Here is an 18,323-nt window from a genome sequence, read left to right as displayed (position 1 = left end):
GGACGCCTATGCGCCGAGCTGGTTCTCAAGGAAAACTGACCAATTGTGTGCGGTTTCCACGGGAGGATGCATTGTGTATCTCGTTTGTGGGACGTGTCTGTCTCTGACAGACGCAAACGAGCGTGTGTCCTTCATGTGAGTTTTCGGGTTCACCGAGCACTGCGGTGAAAATCGCTCAAGCCACCGTTTGTTTGTTGGACTCGCCCTTTGCCCTCATCAGACTGTTGTTGTTGTTAATAAGGTCGACAGATTGAGCAACATACGTTATGTCAGCAAGGCATACGCATGGAGGTAAAAATGGGATTAAGAAATCACCCGCGTGGGTAAATTAATAATGCATAATATCGAATCATGTCGTTGTTATTTTATAAGTTATTGTACACAGTTATAATAGAAAGAGTCTTACATTAGCTCGTAAAATGTGTATATCAGCTATATATATGCCATACATGTGTTATTCGAATTAATTATTATCTACATGGCGGTGGGCAGAAACATGACAAAATATTCTAATAATTTACTGCAATGTTCCTGCAGCAAACAGATCTTTTTGTATTTTAATAATCTATGGGTATACAGTATTTATCTTATTACAAGTTTGTTAATATGTCCTTAATGGTAATAATATCATAGAAACGAATTGCCTACTTCCTCTCTGTACATATACACTCACACTATCTCTTTCGTTTTCAATCACGTAACATCTACACGGTATAAATAGGTACCTGGTACCTACGTAATAATTATATGAAGTGAAACGCGAAACGTCTTCAATTCCTGACGTTTTATCATCTAATACGTCGTCTGATCATATTGTATTGATATATTACATTGCATTATTTGTATGACTATAATATCCAAGATAAAATGTATATTCAGTAGGAAAAGGTCGTTTTACCTGAAAGTTCTTATATGACAGGTAACGGATCGTTTCTTTTATAAATAGCCATGAGGTCTGATATAGTATATTATATAGTATTTGGTAAACTTTTGTGTTTTGACTACCTAATAGACGAATGTTTTACATTTATTCTACCATGTATAGAGAGTCTCTGACATAGAGTGCACCATGTGACAATGTGACATATTATTTCATTCGACAGTAATTATTATCGAATGTTAAATACCCTGTTCAACATTATATTACATTATTATAAATAGGTACTATATTAGTCTATTGAGTATCTATAGTACCTGCATGAATTGTTACCACAATTCACAAGCATATTAACATATTATGAATATCAAATCATAAAGTACGACATTTGCAGGACTTAATATAGTAATTAGTAACTCCGTAATATTATACGCACGCAATGTTTAGATCACATACAATATACAAATGATGTGTGTAAATAGGGTAAACCCGCATGGAGTATAATGAATTAAAGTTTAATTAATTTAATTATTAAACGGACTATAATAATATAAACGATACCACAGTTCATTGTAAAATATTATGACGATGGCTCGCGCTTTTATATTTATTTAAACACGTCAAACAATAAATTGATGAGTGTTTAATCGATTAAACACGGTGTACGAAAATCTCCCACGATATCTATACTCGTACCTATACTTGTGTATTATTATATTAAAAATACTGTAAAATACACGTGTTATTATATCCGGTAATGTACGGCTCACAATACTAACACAGTGTATATGTATACTTATTGTGTATATGCGCGATAGAAGAAGCGCGCGTCGTGGGAAAATTTGATCTTATTTATTTTTTCGTTTGAAGATTAAAAAATATGATATAAAAAACATCGTATGTGTGTTTGTTTAAGATTACGTTGTTTACAGCTTTTCTTATTTATTTTTTTTCCTAAGTGCCAAGAATACACCTATTTTATATTATATAGGTAATATATTATTATGGTTTATATGTGTAAATGGAATAAATGAATTGAAACACAGAGAACATGTTGTCTTTGCTCGCTCGGACATGGTTTCCTAATGGAACACCTTTGTTGTAGGTCAACCTACAATACGCAATACAATGCAATTTATGTACCTACGGGTTTTTTTTTCTCCTTTTTTATTTTATTTTCATTTTGTCTTGTTTTCGAATGTGATCGAGGAACGACTAATATTTCGCATCGTTACATTGTGCAATGTGCATAATGTAGTATAGGTAGTTAATATATAATGAGTGAATGCGTTCGTTCTTTCTGGAATTAGTGTGAGATGATGTGCAGATAAAATATCTACGTGCAGTTAGCAGACTAATAAATAACACCTAGTGGCATGGAGTTGTTTTCGTACAAGCCAAAAATTATGGAGATACTTTACGATTTTTGTCGGAACTGTGTATAATATTTCAAAACAAAAGTTTTGCCATAAATAATATCCAAATATGGGTTGTATTCGGCCAGCAGCCGTTTCAAGGATATTTTATTTCCATTTTCTTTGACATTATAGTACTGAGACAGCACGACTTAGGAATTAAGCCATGTTATTGAATAGGTATTCAGATGTTTTGATAGTCTTCGTATCGCAGCATGTCCAAACGTATATTATATATCGTAGCCGAATTCATTTTTGTAACCTTCACAATATTTTATATTAGGTACCAATAGATAGATAACATATATAAGTGTAATATATAATATTATATACCATATTATTACCCTTTCATTGTTATGGCTGTCATATTCCAACAAAAATCCCATATATAAACCGATACCTAACTAATGCGTTTCAAAATGTGTACGTCGAAATAATGAATAATGGTTTTCACGACGTGATAAGACAAATATTGAAACATGTAGTTATTTAATTTGTATAGTAAAAATATTAAATACTTAAATTGAATTTTCTAAATAACATAATTTCTTCCTCGCCCTGCAGGCTATGTATTAATGTTTTGGTACAAACATCATAGAAATTATGTAGTTGGGCCGTTTTATTTTTCGTAAAGACTAAATAGTAAACCGTATAATATTATCATGTTATAACAATTATAATATAGAGATTGAAATTAAATCACATAATGATAATTAATTTATGCATTTTAATTTGTTTACCTACTGTATTGACATTACTTTTAATTATTTTACAGGCGGCAGCAATCTGATGGACAGCTTTATTGTCAGCACGTCAGGACCTGTGCCACCACTGGACATCATAAGGCCAAAGTAAGTAATTTATCTAAAATGTATGTATCACGTTAGATACTAAGATTCCTATAATATGGCTGTATAATATAATGGAAATTTTTTTTTTTTTAATTTTCCTAAATGGCTAAATGATGAATAGCATGAAAGTAAAAAATAAAAATTGCTTGTATAGTGTTTATTAAACTTCACCTCCACAATGGCAGAGTTAATTTTATTTATAAACAATACATTCGTCATTAAATAATATGTACTAAGTATACACAGGTAAAATATACATTTAATAATAACGACATTATTTAATTTATTAGTGATACAACAATTTGTTTTGCTTTTTATGTGCGTTTTTGCATAATTCAGTTATCCGAGATTTGAATATTATAATGAAACTTTTTATTCTTTTGTTTTCGTGTTGTAATAATTTATCCTGGCCCTTGGGTAGTTTTAAATGAACTCCAGTTCTTAAATAAATATATATATATATTATATATAATATATATACGCGTACAACAAATGTCACCTAGATGTTTAATAAATTTTGTCTCGGTTACGCGTTAGGGATTAAATAGCATTTTATTTTTTTGCGTAACAGTAGTGTTTATAAAACTCCATAAACCAACAACCTAATCTAGCTTTGGTAGATTGTTTTATACAGGAATGGGGAAAATACATTACATTAGGTATTAGAAATACAAAACAAAAATACTGTCGATCTCTGACAGTATAATATACACATTTATGTAAGTATAAGTGCGGGTATAACTGAAAAAAATTAATAAAACCAAATGCTCGACATTTAATCTCATTATATAGTAAGTACTGCCTAACAGTTAGGAATTATATTTTACTCTATGCGCGTTTAAAAATAAAAACAAACAACTTTGTCAGATAGTTACTTTTGTTTTTACACCGTTAGCAATCCGCAAGTACTGACTATACATATTATAATATTATATGTTAAGGACAAAACCATCAAAACCAAAATTCGTTAGCCTAGATACATAGACAAAACGTATTTTAAAACTTTGCTTAGACTTGCCTATATAATTATAGATCACAATAATCATATTCCTGACCAAATAAGTTAGTTTACTGGTATTCGAAAATAATATAAAATTATATTATATAGTATAAAATTAAATATTATGTTATTCAATAATATTCATGCTGATTGAACGAAAACTGGTCAAGAAACTGAAGTAAAAACTTAAAATATTGTTATAAATTATAAAAAAATACTGAAGTGCTTTTTACTCCGGCATCAAACAATCATTGTATACAAAGCCTTATAGTTTGTATAAAAGTTTGAAAAAAGAGTTCCACTTGAAGTGCAATCGTAATCCTTAGGTACTCAGTGTTGTTGTAAAAACTATGAACACGATGAAAAAGATTTACTAAACACAGAAAAACGAATTCTTGTACAGATTATAAAAATGAGAACGACGACCTTTTAAAATAATGGACTGTGAATGATCTAATGTTACTTGTGAAACTTGAGGATCTAACATTAAATGTACATGGCAAGTGCGGCAACACATTAATACTGTGCAAGTTTTTCTAGATGGATAGCGAGAACATTGAACACTCCCTTCTGTCAGGTGCCATAACTTTTCAAAATTAACACTAGCTCTGAGATGACAGCTATTCGTATAGCATACAGATTGATTCACCAAGCATATGCTCACTCACTTTTTTTCTTCAATAATGCAGTTATTTAAAATCTGATTATTAGAACTTTTAAATATTATACTTTAAGAACATATTTTCAAATTTTTGTGATTGTTTGTACTACTTAAGAAGACTAGTATCTTCTGGAGACACTAACTTCCGTTTTTCAAATAAGAACAACCTTTTCAACGGTACATTTTTTTTCTGAAAAATTTGACGCATCAAATTCAAAAGTTGTACTACGTCATAAAACGACGTTTTTGAGTTATTTAAATTTGTGTGCGAAGGATAAAAGGTCCGTGGTAATGAGTTTATAAGATATGATGATTTGAATATTTCATTGATCTATCAACATTAATAATTTGTAAAAATGGCTCAAGTATAATAATAATAGGTACTAGTTCCAGTATTACGTCTATTCTATATTTTGTAAGACCCATTTTGAGGATTATTATCCTTATAGTATACAAACATTTTAATAACTATGAAACTCATTCGAATTTTGAATAAAGTAGGTACATCAACATATTCAAAAAAATATCCACTAAATAATTTACAGTAAAAAAGGGGTAGTAAAAGAAGTTTGTATAGCCACAGCCTTCGGGACACTCCTTAAGTAGTACAAAAAAGTTTAAGAATTTGAAAAAATATTATTTTTAGTTGATTTAAAAATTCCAAAAATCAGAATTTAAAAATGTTCATCATAAAAGGAAAAAATGGGGGTGAGCATGCTTGGTGAATCACTCTGAATTTAATTTATATATTCATTTGAATTCGTTTTAATTAATAATTATAAGCTTTCCATGTAAATCTAGCAGTTCTATAAAAAAATACGTCGTTCAGAAATAAAGCCTAAAATAATAATTTATTGTCCGAGAAAAAGTCTCGATAGTTATTACGAAATTACACGCGGCCCCAGAGTCGCGTGTAGAGGGGTGGGTGGCACTGGGTGCATATTATCCAGTTTTCCCGGATTCTGGTTTCGTTTGTAAATATAACATAATAATATTAAAGGCTCGTATAACGTGATGACATAATATAACGCACACATTGCAATGATATCATTAAATCGTCGGCGAACATAATAATAATATTATGATACATAATAATAATACCTATGTAATATTCGATCCAAGCCTTCGCGATTGTCGAAGCCGCTGTCCGGCAACCCGCCTCACCGCCACGCCTTTGTCTCGTGGTCGTCCACCGAGAGACCCATTAGCAGACTATGCGGTAATGGCGACACCGGCCGGATCGTATTTTATATAATATTATATATTATATTATATATATATATATACCAACGTTTATATACACAGTTTGTATATCACGCCACGGCCAAACATAAACCCGTTTGCTTATCTCAGCGGTGTACGTAGTACGTACCTATATATAGATGGGTGCGTACTCGCGTGGAGTAAATTGTGTGCGTCGGTCTTGTTGTACAACGGTCGTTTGTCGCGCGCTCGCCAATGGATTTATGCGACTAGATAAGTATCGACGAGAATATGGAGCTGTATAACATCGTGTGTAGCGACAGAAAATTGAAAAAGAATACATAAAATAACATAATAATAAGCGCGTCCCATGTGTGTGTGTGTGTGTGTGTGTGTGTGATGATATTCGATAAAATACGACTCTAAGTTGAAGGGGGAGGTGGCGGCAAAAAAGAGATGTCACCGTCCTGCGCGCGCGCGTGTGTGTGTTTGTATGTATGTACATCTATATTATAACTATATAAGTGGCTAAGCGGCTTAGATCCGTCCGATGATCAACGGACAACGGTGTTATTATTTGTAAGACGCGAGCGCGTGTGTTCATGCACTTAATTTTTCACTAATGATTATAAAATGAATAAAAAAAATGAATAGAGATGGTGAAACGAATTGCGGACGTCTCGGCTGCGGCTGGGAATGATATAATATTATTGCCTAGGTGGCTGGGACGCTACAAAAAAAAAATAGGTATTTACATACTAAATAGTATAATATACCTAGCATACATATTATACTGCAAGAGTGGTAAATTTACGATTTCGGCTGCATGTCCGAAAATGTACAACACGCACGAAGGGCGTATTTTTTTTATTAACGTTTTATAATCACGGTTTTTTTTCGACTTATTTTTGTGATTTTTGTATACCAAGTGTGGTCGACAATGTGTGTACCGTAATATATATATTTTTTTAAATTATTAATTGTATCAAATTAAAATAATAATGAATATTAGTTTTAAATACTTGCAAATATTGAAATATCGAATGTATAGCAATTATTTAAATAAATATTTGTTATTATTTCATTTTAAAACAGTTTTTTTCTTTTTATTTACGAATTTGCCGATGACATCATCGTGATGGATATACGATATACCTATCTTAACCAAATCGATATATCGTTTGAATTACGTCTTCTCCGTTATTACTAAGGTGTGCGTTTGTATATAATAACAAATTCTGTATAATATGTAAATAATTATGTTGTTTTTTATCAAAATATTTTTTAAAAAACCACACCATCCCATTTTTAAATTGTATTATTCACAAAAGATAAAAAATAAGAACAGTTATATTATAGTTCATATTATTACTATTTTAGTTTTTAAAACCTTATTAAATAATACATAGCTAATTAGCAATTACTAATTAGTAGTTATTTTTATTTCAATAATATCTAAACATCATTTGTTCATTCTTAATAATTAGATGCCATTTAGATGGCAACTATTTGATGGTATATAGATAGGTACTCGAAAGTCGATGCCCATTACAGAGTGCACCGCAGCTTTTTTTCCGAAAAATATTTCTGTACTTGTAAGAAGACTGAATTTTCTGCAGAAAAATAATCAGCCATAATAATATGTTAATAATATTTAGTTGCCAGAAGAAAAAAATGTAAAATACTCTCATTATTCATCACATCTATAATATAATAATGGTATTTTTTTGCAAAAATGTAATGTCGAAACTTATAATTTAAAAAATACTTATATTAGGTAGGTACATGAAACATTTTTTCCAAAAACATAAAAATAGAACGAAAAACAACCCATGTGTCTATTAGCGACTATTACGTTGAAAAAACCTCCTCGCGCATTATGTGCGAGTGTATATTATTTTTAACGACTGCATAATTAAAATTTGTGGCTTTCATATCAATTAACGGGCATAGTGCAAAATTTAAACCCACACATTACCGTTACAAAAACACACACACACGCACACACGTGTACACTCGTTGACGCGCTTTGAAACCAATTACCTGCGCTATGTCTATAATAAATAGGTATACATAGTATATATATATATAGCTTTTGTATATAAACATACGCTATGTACATATTATTATATTATTTAGTACGAGTAACCTCCTATACACCGAAGGTTCAGAACAGCGAATTCGGTCATTGTCCTAATAGAGAAAACGTGACTGTCGCGATTCGCAATATTCCGTAAGGTATTGAGCCAGCGCATTTTTTTGTTTCGATCTTATGTCTTACACTGCAGTTGGCAATTTAAATACAAGACATTTTGTTAAAGTTATAAAGCAAATATCTATTGAAAAACTTTTTCGTTACGCTGCGCTGAGGCTGCAAGTTCACCGCAATATTTATTCATTGTGTTTTCCCAGTTGTGTATACCTGCAGTTTTATAATATTATATCGAATATAAACTTTTTCAAGAAGATTAGACGAAGCGTTATTAAATGGTTTTACAGGTACCTATATGGCTATATATAATAGTATTCGTGTGTCTTTTTTTATACTATTGTTATTATTTTCTTTTATTTTTTGAAAACTTATTGATGGTTTTCTCGTTATTATTATACGTCGGTACTACAACAACTCTGCTATCGCAGTGCGTTTATTTGAATTATTTCTTTATGGTAAATTTCGTTTCAAAACACCGCGCGTACAGAGAGTTAGGGACGAGGTCTCGCGCAGGTTACTATAATATTATATAGGTAGGTAAGGTACTCGTGACATCATTCGGTGTATATTCTAAAAGGGTCCTTTTGCTGTTTCGTTTGCAGCGCCTACATTAATAACTAATAACGTTGAAATTATCTTCACCGTATACACGTGGGTAAGATAATAATCGACTCGTCTAAGAAATAAGAATATTTATAACTTACAAGTTATAATATTATACGTCGTGCGTAATGTGATATTATACCTCACACGATACTGCTGCAGCCGGACAACGTTTAAAATAAATGAATAAATAAAGAATCACGGCGGTCGGCGACGACGATGACGAGTCTCTGCAGCGGAACACACGTCCACGTTCATTCACGATTACGATGCCCGTGAAATAAGAAATTAATTTTATCGGTTTATTTTTTTTCCATGTCCCACATATCGGAACACTTGATATGCTGTACACCATCACCATATTGTGTCCTTGTAGGCGGTGGTTTGTTGTATTTGTTAATATAATAGGTATTATATTATTGTATGTTTTTTTCCCGAACGGGTCGGCGCTTGTTCATTCTGCGAAACAATATAACGTAAATTATGTGGTAAAATCGGCATCATCCGTTTCCGCCAAAAATCTACATTTTCTTTTTCCCCGACCAATCACTGTATACCTATCTTCTCTATTAGAAAACAAAATTCTAACCTAACTCACCTAGTCTGGCCCAGCCAAGAATCGAAAATGCTCCTCTCGCCGTTCAGGGGGACTTTGAATCGTTATATATATAATATTTTATGTATATGCTATACATACTATGCAACTATATATAAAGTGATTTTTTTATAAGTGAACGCAAACACTTTAACTAGACTTAAATATATTATACGAATCTGATAAGTTAAAAGTAATTTAAGTTTACACGAGCGGAGTAGTGGACCAACATATTCGCATAATCGCATGAGTAACCTTTTGCCACCCCGCTCAGCTAATCATAACTTTAAAATTTAAATACATATTTTTGAGTTATGAGTATGTATACGGTACACCTGATAAACTCCTCATTTGAAAAATGATTTTGATACATTAAGAAAAATTCTGCTTCGGGATGTACAATTAAAAATGTATCCTGCTATTAAAAATATAAAAACTTAATAATTTATTAAAATAAAAATTAGAATCAAATTAAAATCAATATGTTTATTTATAAGTTAGAAGTTTATAACATATAATATAGGGTATTAGCGTATTAAACACTGTGGTTGAACGTTGAAACTATAAATGTATTTAATTAAATTAGAAATGCGTAATAAAACACACACACATATTCAGCCCGAGTGATAACTGATAAAGTTCAAAGGTTTGGTGTTTTGAAAGATACCTTTCTGTAAATTTTTAATTTTATTATTCCTTAATTTTGATATTGGATAATATGGCTTCATTTCATCAAGCAATATATTTATGATTCCATATAATATAAGTATTATTTAACATTAGAGGTATGGCCGTATTCAGTGGCGTAGCTAGGTGCCTTTTTTAGTCATGGATCGATTTTTCATTGGCCGGGGGGGGGGGGGGGTTGACAGCAACTAGCAGTGGTCAATAATCATGGTAAAGGTGTAATGGTATCTAGCAAATAACGGGCTGTGTCTATCTAATCGTGGTTATTACTTATTATTTATATTTACTGACTTATATTTCTATACATCACTTATTAGTAATATTATTTAATATTGTAATATTCATTGTAATATACGTAGTAGTTAGTGTTTATATTATAAAATTATTTTCATCAAATTGTTAGTTAACATCATGACTAATTTCTAATATGATAAAAATAAGGAAAACAAAATTATTGATTTGCGCCTCAACGGCAAGCGGTCGAAAGAATAATATAATATAGTGATTAAGGTTACTATAGAAACTTGACATGACTTAATAATATTATGCTGTGGTTATATTCTTACATTTTGTAGAAATATTAAATGTAACATATTACATTTTCAAGCCTTATATGTATTGAAATTGAACATTTATGAATTTTATTTACAAATTAATTTACAAATTCTTGTGTTTGGGAATATATGTGTAGGTATAATTGGTATTAAAAAAACTAACTTACTTTAAATAAATATTTTTAGTTATTTTAAGTTGTTGCCTCCCCTTCTACACACCAATTGGCTATTGTACCGAATTTTCGGTAATGGGAATGTTAGGAAATAGTTGGTTGGTAAAAAATTGCTCATTGTTGTAAAATGATTCTCCGCTATGCCTTTTTAGTTATTCCAATACGTATCACTCGAGCTGGAAAAATATTTCATAGAAGCAGTGAAGTCCCGTTTAATCGATAAGTCTGTGGTCAGAACCATTATTATTTTGTTGTATTATAATAAATAATATATAAATTATGGTGCTTGACCGGACAGCACAGCACAATATATCTACATCAGTGCTGAGATTTCGATTGAGCGCGTGACATCCGGTGCAAATAAAAATACATAGGTACACAATATTATATATTTATGTCTGCTGCTCTGGCAGTCAGACCCCTTGGAACACGCAAAAACATTTTCTTATACAAATAAAACGCAAAAAATGGACAATTTGCACCTTTGTAAAATGGCCATTCTTCGTACGAGTAAATATAAAATACAACCGCGTATATAGGTGTCTACATATTATTATACGATATGTCGATATACCTTTGTCTGGGCACTGGGCCGCAACAAAGTACATCGAAATATCGAATTTGGATGTGTTCGTCAAAAATTCTCGCCGTCCAAATATAAATGTATTTTATCCATCCAATATATTTGTATACGTCACTGTCAATGTAAACGCGTTGTTTAACGTTTAAACGAGCGGCGATATATTTCAATAAAAGCAATTACCTACCCTATAGTTACGCGGTTATTAATCACGGACGACAAATCGTTTGTGTGCGGACAGACCTACCTATCGACGGTATTTTTTTTTGTCATCAATTAATTATTATATACTTTAACTATACTCAGACACAGTGTGTAATAAATATTATATTATGTTTAAATAATCGTAGCTGCGTGTGTCGATCGTATAGGAGCAGAACTTTAGTACAATGGTTAAACTCTTGCAATGTTTGGAAGGTTTTCTAATTTATTGCGTTAACGACGATGACGGTGAATATATGAAATTGTGAGTGAACGAACATTTCACGAATGTTGTTTAATATGTACGTGCATGCTTTCCATCATCATGAGGGACATCGATGAAAATTCCATTTACTCCATTTATTTTGTAAAGCGGCTTTGCATAACTGCCTGAGTGGGCAAAAACAAAAACTGATTTTCCACTCATTTCTATAACAAACGCTCGCGAAATACTTGCTAATAAAAATCTGTATAATCAAAAGGCATTATTAATTATAACCTTTTCTGGAAAGGGCATTGCATAGGTATGTTTCAAAACGAACGATCCAGTCGAGTAATTATACAGGTCAAAATGCCATTTAATTGCATTATTCAGGTCATTTCCCTACACTAATCTGGAATTTCGAGTCCAGACGGGAAATTGGTTTTGGGATTAATTCAATTCGTTTATAAATGTATTAATACTTCTTAGGTATTCTGGTATTCATGTTGTTTATTGGAGAAAATAATAAAATGTATTAAGTAAATCGATTTTGATGTGTTTCAGTGTGCGACTCAAGATTTATTCGAATTACTCGAAAGAGTTCAGAGCAACCGATTGGATGACCAGAGATGTGTTCTACCGCCGTACTTCGCTCAAGTAAGCAAACATCACGTCCAGATATACTCTTATATTATACTTGATTAAATTGCATGCAACTATACAATTAAGATTTAAGACGCATATTATACCATATAGTTTTATTTATTAATTCTTGAAATATATTTTTCATTTTCTTTTACAATACCCCGAGTGAGTACGACTGTATAATAATGTGTATTATATTCTGCACAACATACAGCATAATATTATAGTCGTATAACATGTTTGTTATCTTAAACAGCTCGTGTGTGTCTGAAATGCATTATATTATTATGTATTTATAGTAACAGGCGCCAACTAAAATATTTAGTCTTGTCACGGTATCGGATATCGCTATGGAATAATATGTTTATTAAACAACGGAGACGACTCAACTCGTTTAGACAGCGTATAGCCGTATAGGTACTTAAATTTAGGGGTTTTAGTAAAAATAAATATATGCTGATTAGTTTACGAGTATATCAGATATATACATATAGTTATAGTATAGTCAACTTATATTATTATAAGCTGTATTATTATTATAGATAAACAACTAATAGAGTTACCTCTCTTTAATTTACAAGGTCCAAAGTATTTGGTATCAAAACTTCTCAATATAAAATATGTCAATATTCATAATTCACTCGAAAGGCTATAAGCCTATAAACAATATTTATCTTTCTCTATTTTATGAAATTTAAAACCGCATGATAAATATTGGTTTTAAAATAATGAGAACGTAACGTTTTCCCAGATTTGGTCTACGGCGATTTGTTTTTTGGATCATTTTTTTTTTTTTAATTAACACTAAAGAAACAAAATCTATGAAAATATAATTTTTGATAATAAATTTGATTTATTTTTAACGATATCTTTGTTGAAAGGAATTCATATAAACACGGCCATCTACTGCGTCTATAGTATAAAATGTTCAATTTCCTTGGGTAAGTTATCCCACGCATGTATGTATACGTGCGGCTTGGTTTATTTGGCGTTCTTTATATTAAATTATGAAATGGCTCCGGACAATATCGATTAGAAATTACCAGCACTACAGAATATAGTAATAAAAAAATCACATCTACTCTATTATATTTAGGCGACTCGTCTCGTCTCGCTCATCCCTGCGCAGGATAATGGGGCCAATCGTTATTAATTTGAACTTGTACGCTACTATAATATTATCGCATTTGAATAAACAATAAATAATATGACAAGTATATTTGAAGCCCGGTTAAAAATGGTTACCACCTGCGAGACAATTATCCATTTATAGTATTTACGTGTATAAAACTGAGGGTGTCATTTCGTTACCAAAGCGCATTATGCCAATTATAATGACAGCTATATGGGTAGTAGTGACAATTGTTCGTTTTACCTTCGTATTTACAACGTTCCTGAGGGAAAAACGACTGATTACAGCGTGTGGGGGTGTGTGTGCTGATAATATAAAAACGGTAAGATGAAAAATACAAATAAGGTTTACCGGGAATCAGCGACAGGGTCACAGTGTAGATCCGACATTTATCCCAGGAAATGAAACGACGTTACATTGGATTTTCAACCTGCGATCGGTGCTGGCATTTCTTCGATTCTATATTATAGGATTTAATAAAACAATACGAATCTTATTAAACCACGCCGAATCCATTTAATTTGTCCTTTTTATTTGTATTGACATATTGCAAACGCTATTATACTATCGTATCTCGAAGAGATTTCCCGATCGGAAACACTTTTAAACCCGATCGACAAACAATAGTTTCAAAACGAACACCACATTTCATTATCAGCATTTAATTGTAATTACATTTCTGAATTTTGGCAGTTGTGACTTGCGTCACGGAAAACTGCCGAAAACGGCGAAAACGCATAATATGTATAGTTTAGTCGCTGCACCGCATAATAATATTATGTTCGTTACCCCGACGATATGGTTTGCGTTACGAATAATTAATATTAATAATTATTATTATGCGGTACATAATAAATTGTTACACGCGTGTTGTGTGGCCGTGCTGGCAGACGATGTTTATAAGGTATACACTACGTAACACATTATGCTCAGCAATGTGAAAAAAACTTAAAACCGAATGTGGTATGAAATAATAATAATGATAATATTCTAACCACCGCGGGTTTCGACGTAAAGCATTTTGCCCATTTTCCCGACTACTTTGAACCACTATTGTAATTTCTTATTCCAGCACAAATAACAATGATAATAAATACAATTATAAGGACCGTTTGATATTATTATTATTATTATTATTATTTTGTGCGGAGTGTAACAATATTTAAACTCGCCACTTTCCGGTCCGCCGAGTAGACTGAACCTGTGAACCGTGTAATTAAACCAACGGCGCGGCGGAGGTACTAAAAATAATTGGGAGACGTTTCTTTTGAAATTAATTTTCTTATGAAATATATTTTTTTTTTTTCGAACGGCGTGCAATTAATTTGCGCGGGGCGTCCGATGCCCATCGAAACTGACTGCGAAACACTCGTCGGTGGTACTATGTGTAGGCACACAGCTATATGTGTTTTTCCGCACACCGTTCGTATCGGGAAAGCATAATATAATATCGATCCGGCAGCGTAGTAATATGATTTCCGCGGACACTGATTTCGATCGAGGGGGCGAGGAATAAAGTACCTGCCCGCGATTTATCGTTTAATTACTATCTCGCCGATGGACGGCATGCAACGCTGTACAACAATAATGGCGATAATAGTTCCTATATACAAGTCTTTTACACGTCGGACGCGTAATAATCGTATTTATTTAGAGTGCGCTCGCCTCGATGATTTCGTCCTCAAATCGGCCTAGATAATATAATATTATGTGCCATTATAATACGCTATACGTCCCGTCGTTATTTTATACACTCTCGTCACGTATCTATATAACACGATAATATTATATGGCGGTACCGGTGTCATTCGTGGCTCGCGAACACGACCCGGTTATTACGCCTCCGCGATGCAACAATAAACTTTCAATTATTATTTTATATCATGGCACGACGACGCTCGCAGCTTATGCCTACCTCGGCGTACCTGGCTGCACAAAAATTACCTCATGGCGGTGAGTTGTGTGGTGGGGGGAGGAGGGGGGGATGAATTTGAAGGGCCGAGAGCTGTGCGTCAAAACAATTTTCTTTGTGCCATAACACGCTGTCTGCTGTAGCTAGTGTGCACGCGGAATTTAATTATTCGTACGATTTGGAAGTGTATATGTATAGACGTCGAGAGGAACGAATAATATTCAGACGCCGGAAAATTCTGAGCCGCATGACGGGTTGTTGTACCACGACATAAAGTAGATATATATATGAAAGCTACAGCGAAGCACAAATTATAGGCGCCGTATTATGGAACGTGGTATGTATTATTATAATAGGGGCACGTCATCAGACTAAATATTAATCTCGTAATACCGTCTATATAGTCCGTTTAGTCTATGCACAGCCTCGGGCGGGATAATTTTGGAGGGCGGTGGGTAAACGGATTCACTATATTCGTCTTATTACTATAATTATTCGAAAATCTCAACTGTACGTACGAACATCATCTTAAAGTCGGACTGTTGGTTAAAAAGACATCAGTTGGATTAGATGGAGTGGCAGAGCATAAACCTATACATGCATATTCGGTAGGAATGTGTTATGATAAAAAAATCTATCCCCCGGACCCCGTGTGCACAAAATACAATATTGCACTAAATCGTAAATAATATTCATCGTGCGAATGCATTGTAGGTACTTCCCGATCGACGGTTACTAATATATGATTGCGATTTGCGAACAATAATTATTCGTTTCGCGGAAAGGTGTTGTTAGGGTGGTGGTAGTAGTTGTGATTATTGATTTGAGTGGCCTATTCTGTGTAGGAACCTATATATAATATATACTATAAAATACATATATACGAAATAAAAGTATTACGAATACTATACTCCCGCAAGCTCTAGGGAATCCCACGCAAAATGACTCGGACCAAATTATTCGGACCTTAATTTTATCAAAAACCCGATTTGAATATAATTTTGTTTTTTTGTTCGAAATTTGAACGCCATGATGAGTATACCGTAGTGGCGTAGTATGTCCGTATACTAATTCGGCTTTTGAATTGCAACATAAAAGCGAGCGGTGTGTGTACCCCGTCGAGATAATATACATAAGTGCATAACCACGTTGTCATGTTGACGTAATACAATAATAAGCCTGTCGTCGGTGCCTATCGACTTTTGGTATTCAAACAGTGACATACGTCACACGGTTATTATTATTATAATATCTACATTACCCAAATACCAACTGTGGTTATCATTTTAACAAATTTCAACGATTTATTTTCAACGCTCGTGGTTCTAAGACGACGGACGATTTGCAAGAATAAGTTAAGTTTGGAACTCTAAGATAATAATTTTTATCTTTTATAGTTTTATTATAAATAATTATCAAGTCACCTAAACAAAACTCTTGTTAAAGTTCCAGTATCTTTATTTTATATATTTATTTATATATTAGAGACTAGATATACAGTTTTAGCTAGTTACACATTATATATTATATAATTATATAAAAACATTTTTTATTATTATTATTGTTTTAAGATTAAAATTACTGTACATTTTTCTATACACAAATAAGAGAGCGAACAAGTGTTGTATAATATATTTTTATTTATACATACATTTCAATATTCAATGATTACAATATAATGTTCCTATTATACATATTAATATGTTCATTGACTTTTGGAGTTCGAGATTAAAAACAACAGGTATTTTCAAAAAACCCTAATAATAGCTATTCGATATTAAAAAAATATAATGTAGTAATAACAATATTTCAAAATTAAAATCGAATTTATCTAGACGAAAATTAATTCATCTTTTACTATACGTCTACACCTCCAAAATATTATATTATATTGATCTATCCGGAATAATCGTACGTCGTTATCCGGTCTCGTCGCTATATTATACAGGTCGCCGTCGTCATCATCGTCGTCACGTAGTTGTATCATGACATAATAATGTTATCCTAGTCGATGATCATTATTATTATTATTATTATAACACGCTTATTCGAGCAGGGCGCGCGACCCGTTCATTTTTATTTCGCAGTCATACCGTATTATATAGGTACAACAGTCAACAGACAACTACATTCACAACAATATATTGTATATAGTAACGTAACGCGTACAACGACATCCGCATTGCTCTGTGTTTAGTCTGTTTTAATCACAAAACTTTAAGGAGAAAAAAAACTTTGGTCACCCCGCCGTTTTTCGGAATACAATAGACTATAATATTATATTATTATGTACATCGCAATGACATCGCCGCCGGTCGTTCGTTGCTGCATTAATTCCACTCCCCGCGCAGTCCATTAAATTGCGTCTCTCCATATCGTCGTAGCGTATACAGTATAATATTGCTGTGTATAATATTATTAAATTATACTTTCAACGCAGTTGTGCGAGCGCACCGTATACGATTCGCATCCATTCTGTCGTACAGAGCATATTTTACACGATACCGATAAATCTTCGGTTTGACCGAAATCACATCGGGGTTGAAGCACTCTCTATACACGCGTCTCATTGTTACTGCACAGTAATTTGGACGAAGACGACGCGGGGGCGCCATTTCGATTCGTTTTAAAAGCGCGCCGGACGAATCGCAGCTCGCCGCAGCAGGCCACCTCGAAAACTATATAAATTATGTTCACATCGCCGCTTAGAACAAAACAATGTCCGAACCAGAGTCCTGGGCATTTGCCCCCGTGAAAAGTCTAACGGCGCTTGTTTTTGTGTGGAACGCGGTGTGGTGTGATAATACAAGAAATAGTCGA

General features: G+C 32.8%; 1 protein-coding gene across 3 annotated transcripts in view; it reads left to right on the top strand.

Moving 5' to 3' along the window:
* Positions 1-18,323, top strand: part of LOC132943805 (rap1 GTPase-activating protein 1) — a 166,084-nt gene that overhangs the window by 93,809 nt on the left and 53,952 nt on the right. For all 3 annotated transcript variants that reach the window (XM_061012910.1, XM_061012911.1, XM_061012912.1), the window contains exons 2-3: positions 3,068-3,143; positions 12,379-12,471. In XM_061012910.1, coding sequence (XP_060868893.1) covers positions 3,068-3,143; positions 12,379-12,471 — 169 coding nt within the window. The remainder of the gene's footprint in view (positions 1-3,067; positions 3,144-12,378; positions 12,472-18,323) is intronic.

This window comes from Metopolophium dirhodum, chromosome 4 (assembly GCF_019925205.1).
Source record: "Metopolophium dirhodum isolate CAU chromosome 4, ASM1992520v1, whole genome shotgun sequence".
NCBI classification, from domain to species: domain Eukaryota; kingdom Metazoa; phylum Arthropoda; class Insecta; order Hemiptera; family Aphididae; genus Metopolophium; species Metopolophium dirhodum.
The sequence above is the reverse complement of the archived record's forward strand: the minus strand, read 5'-3'. Positions and strand labels throughout refer to the sequence as shown.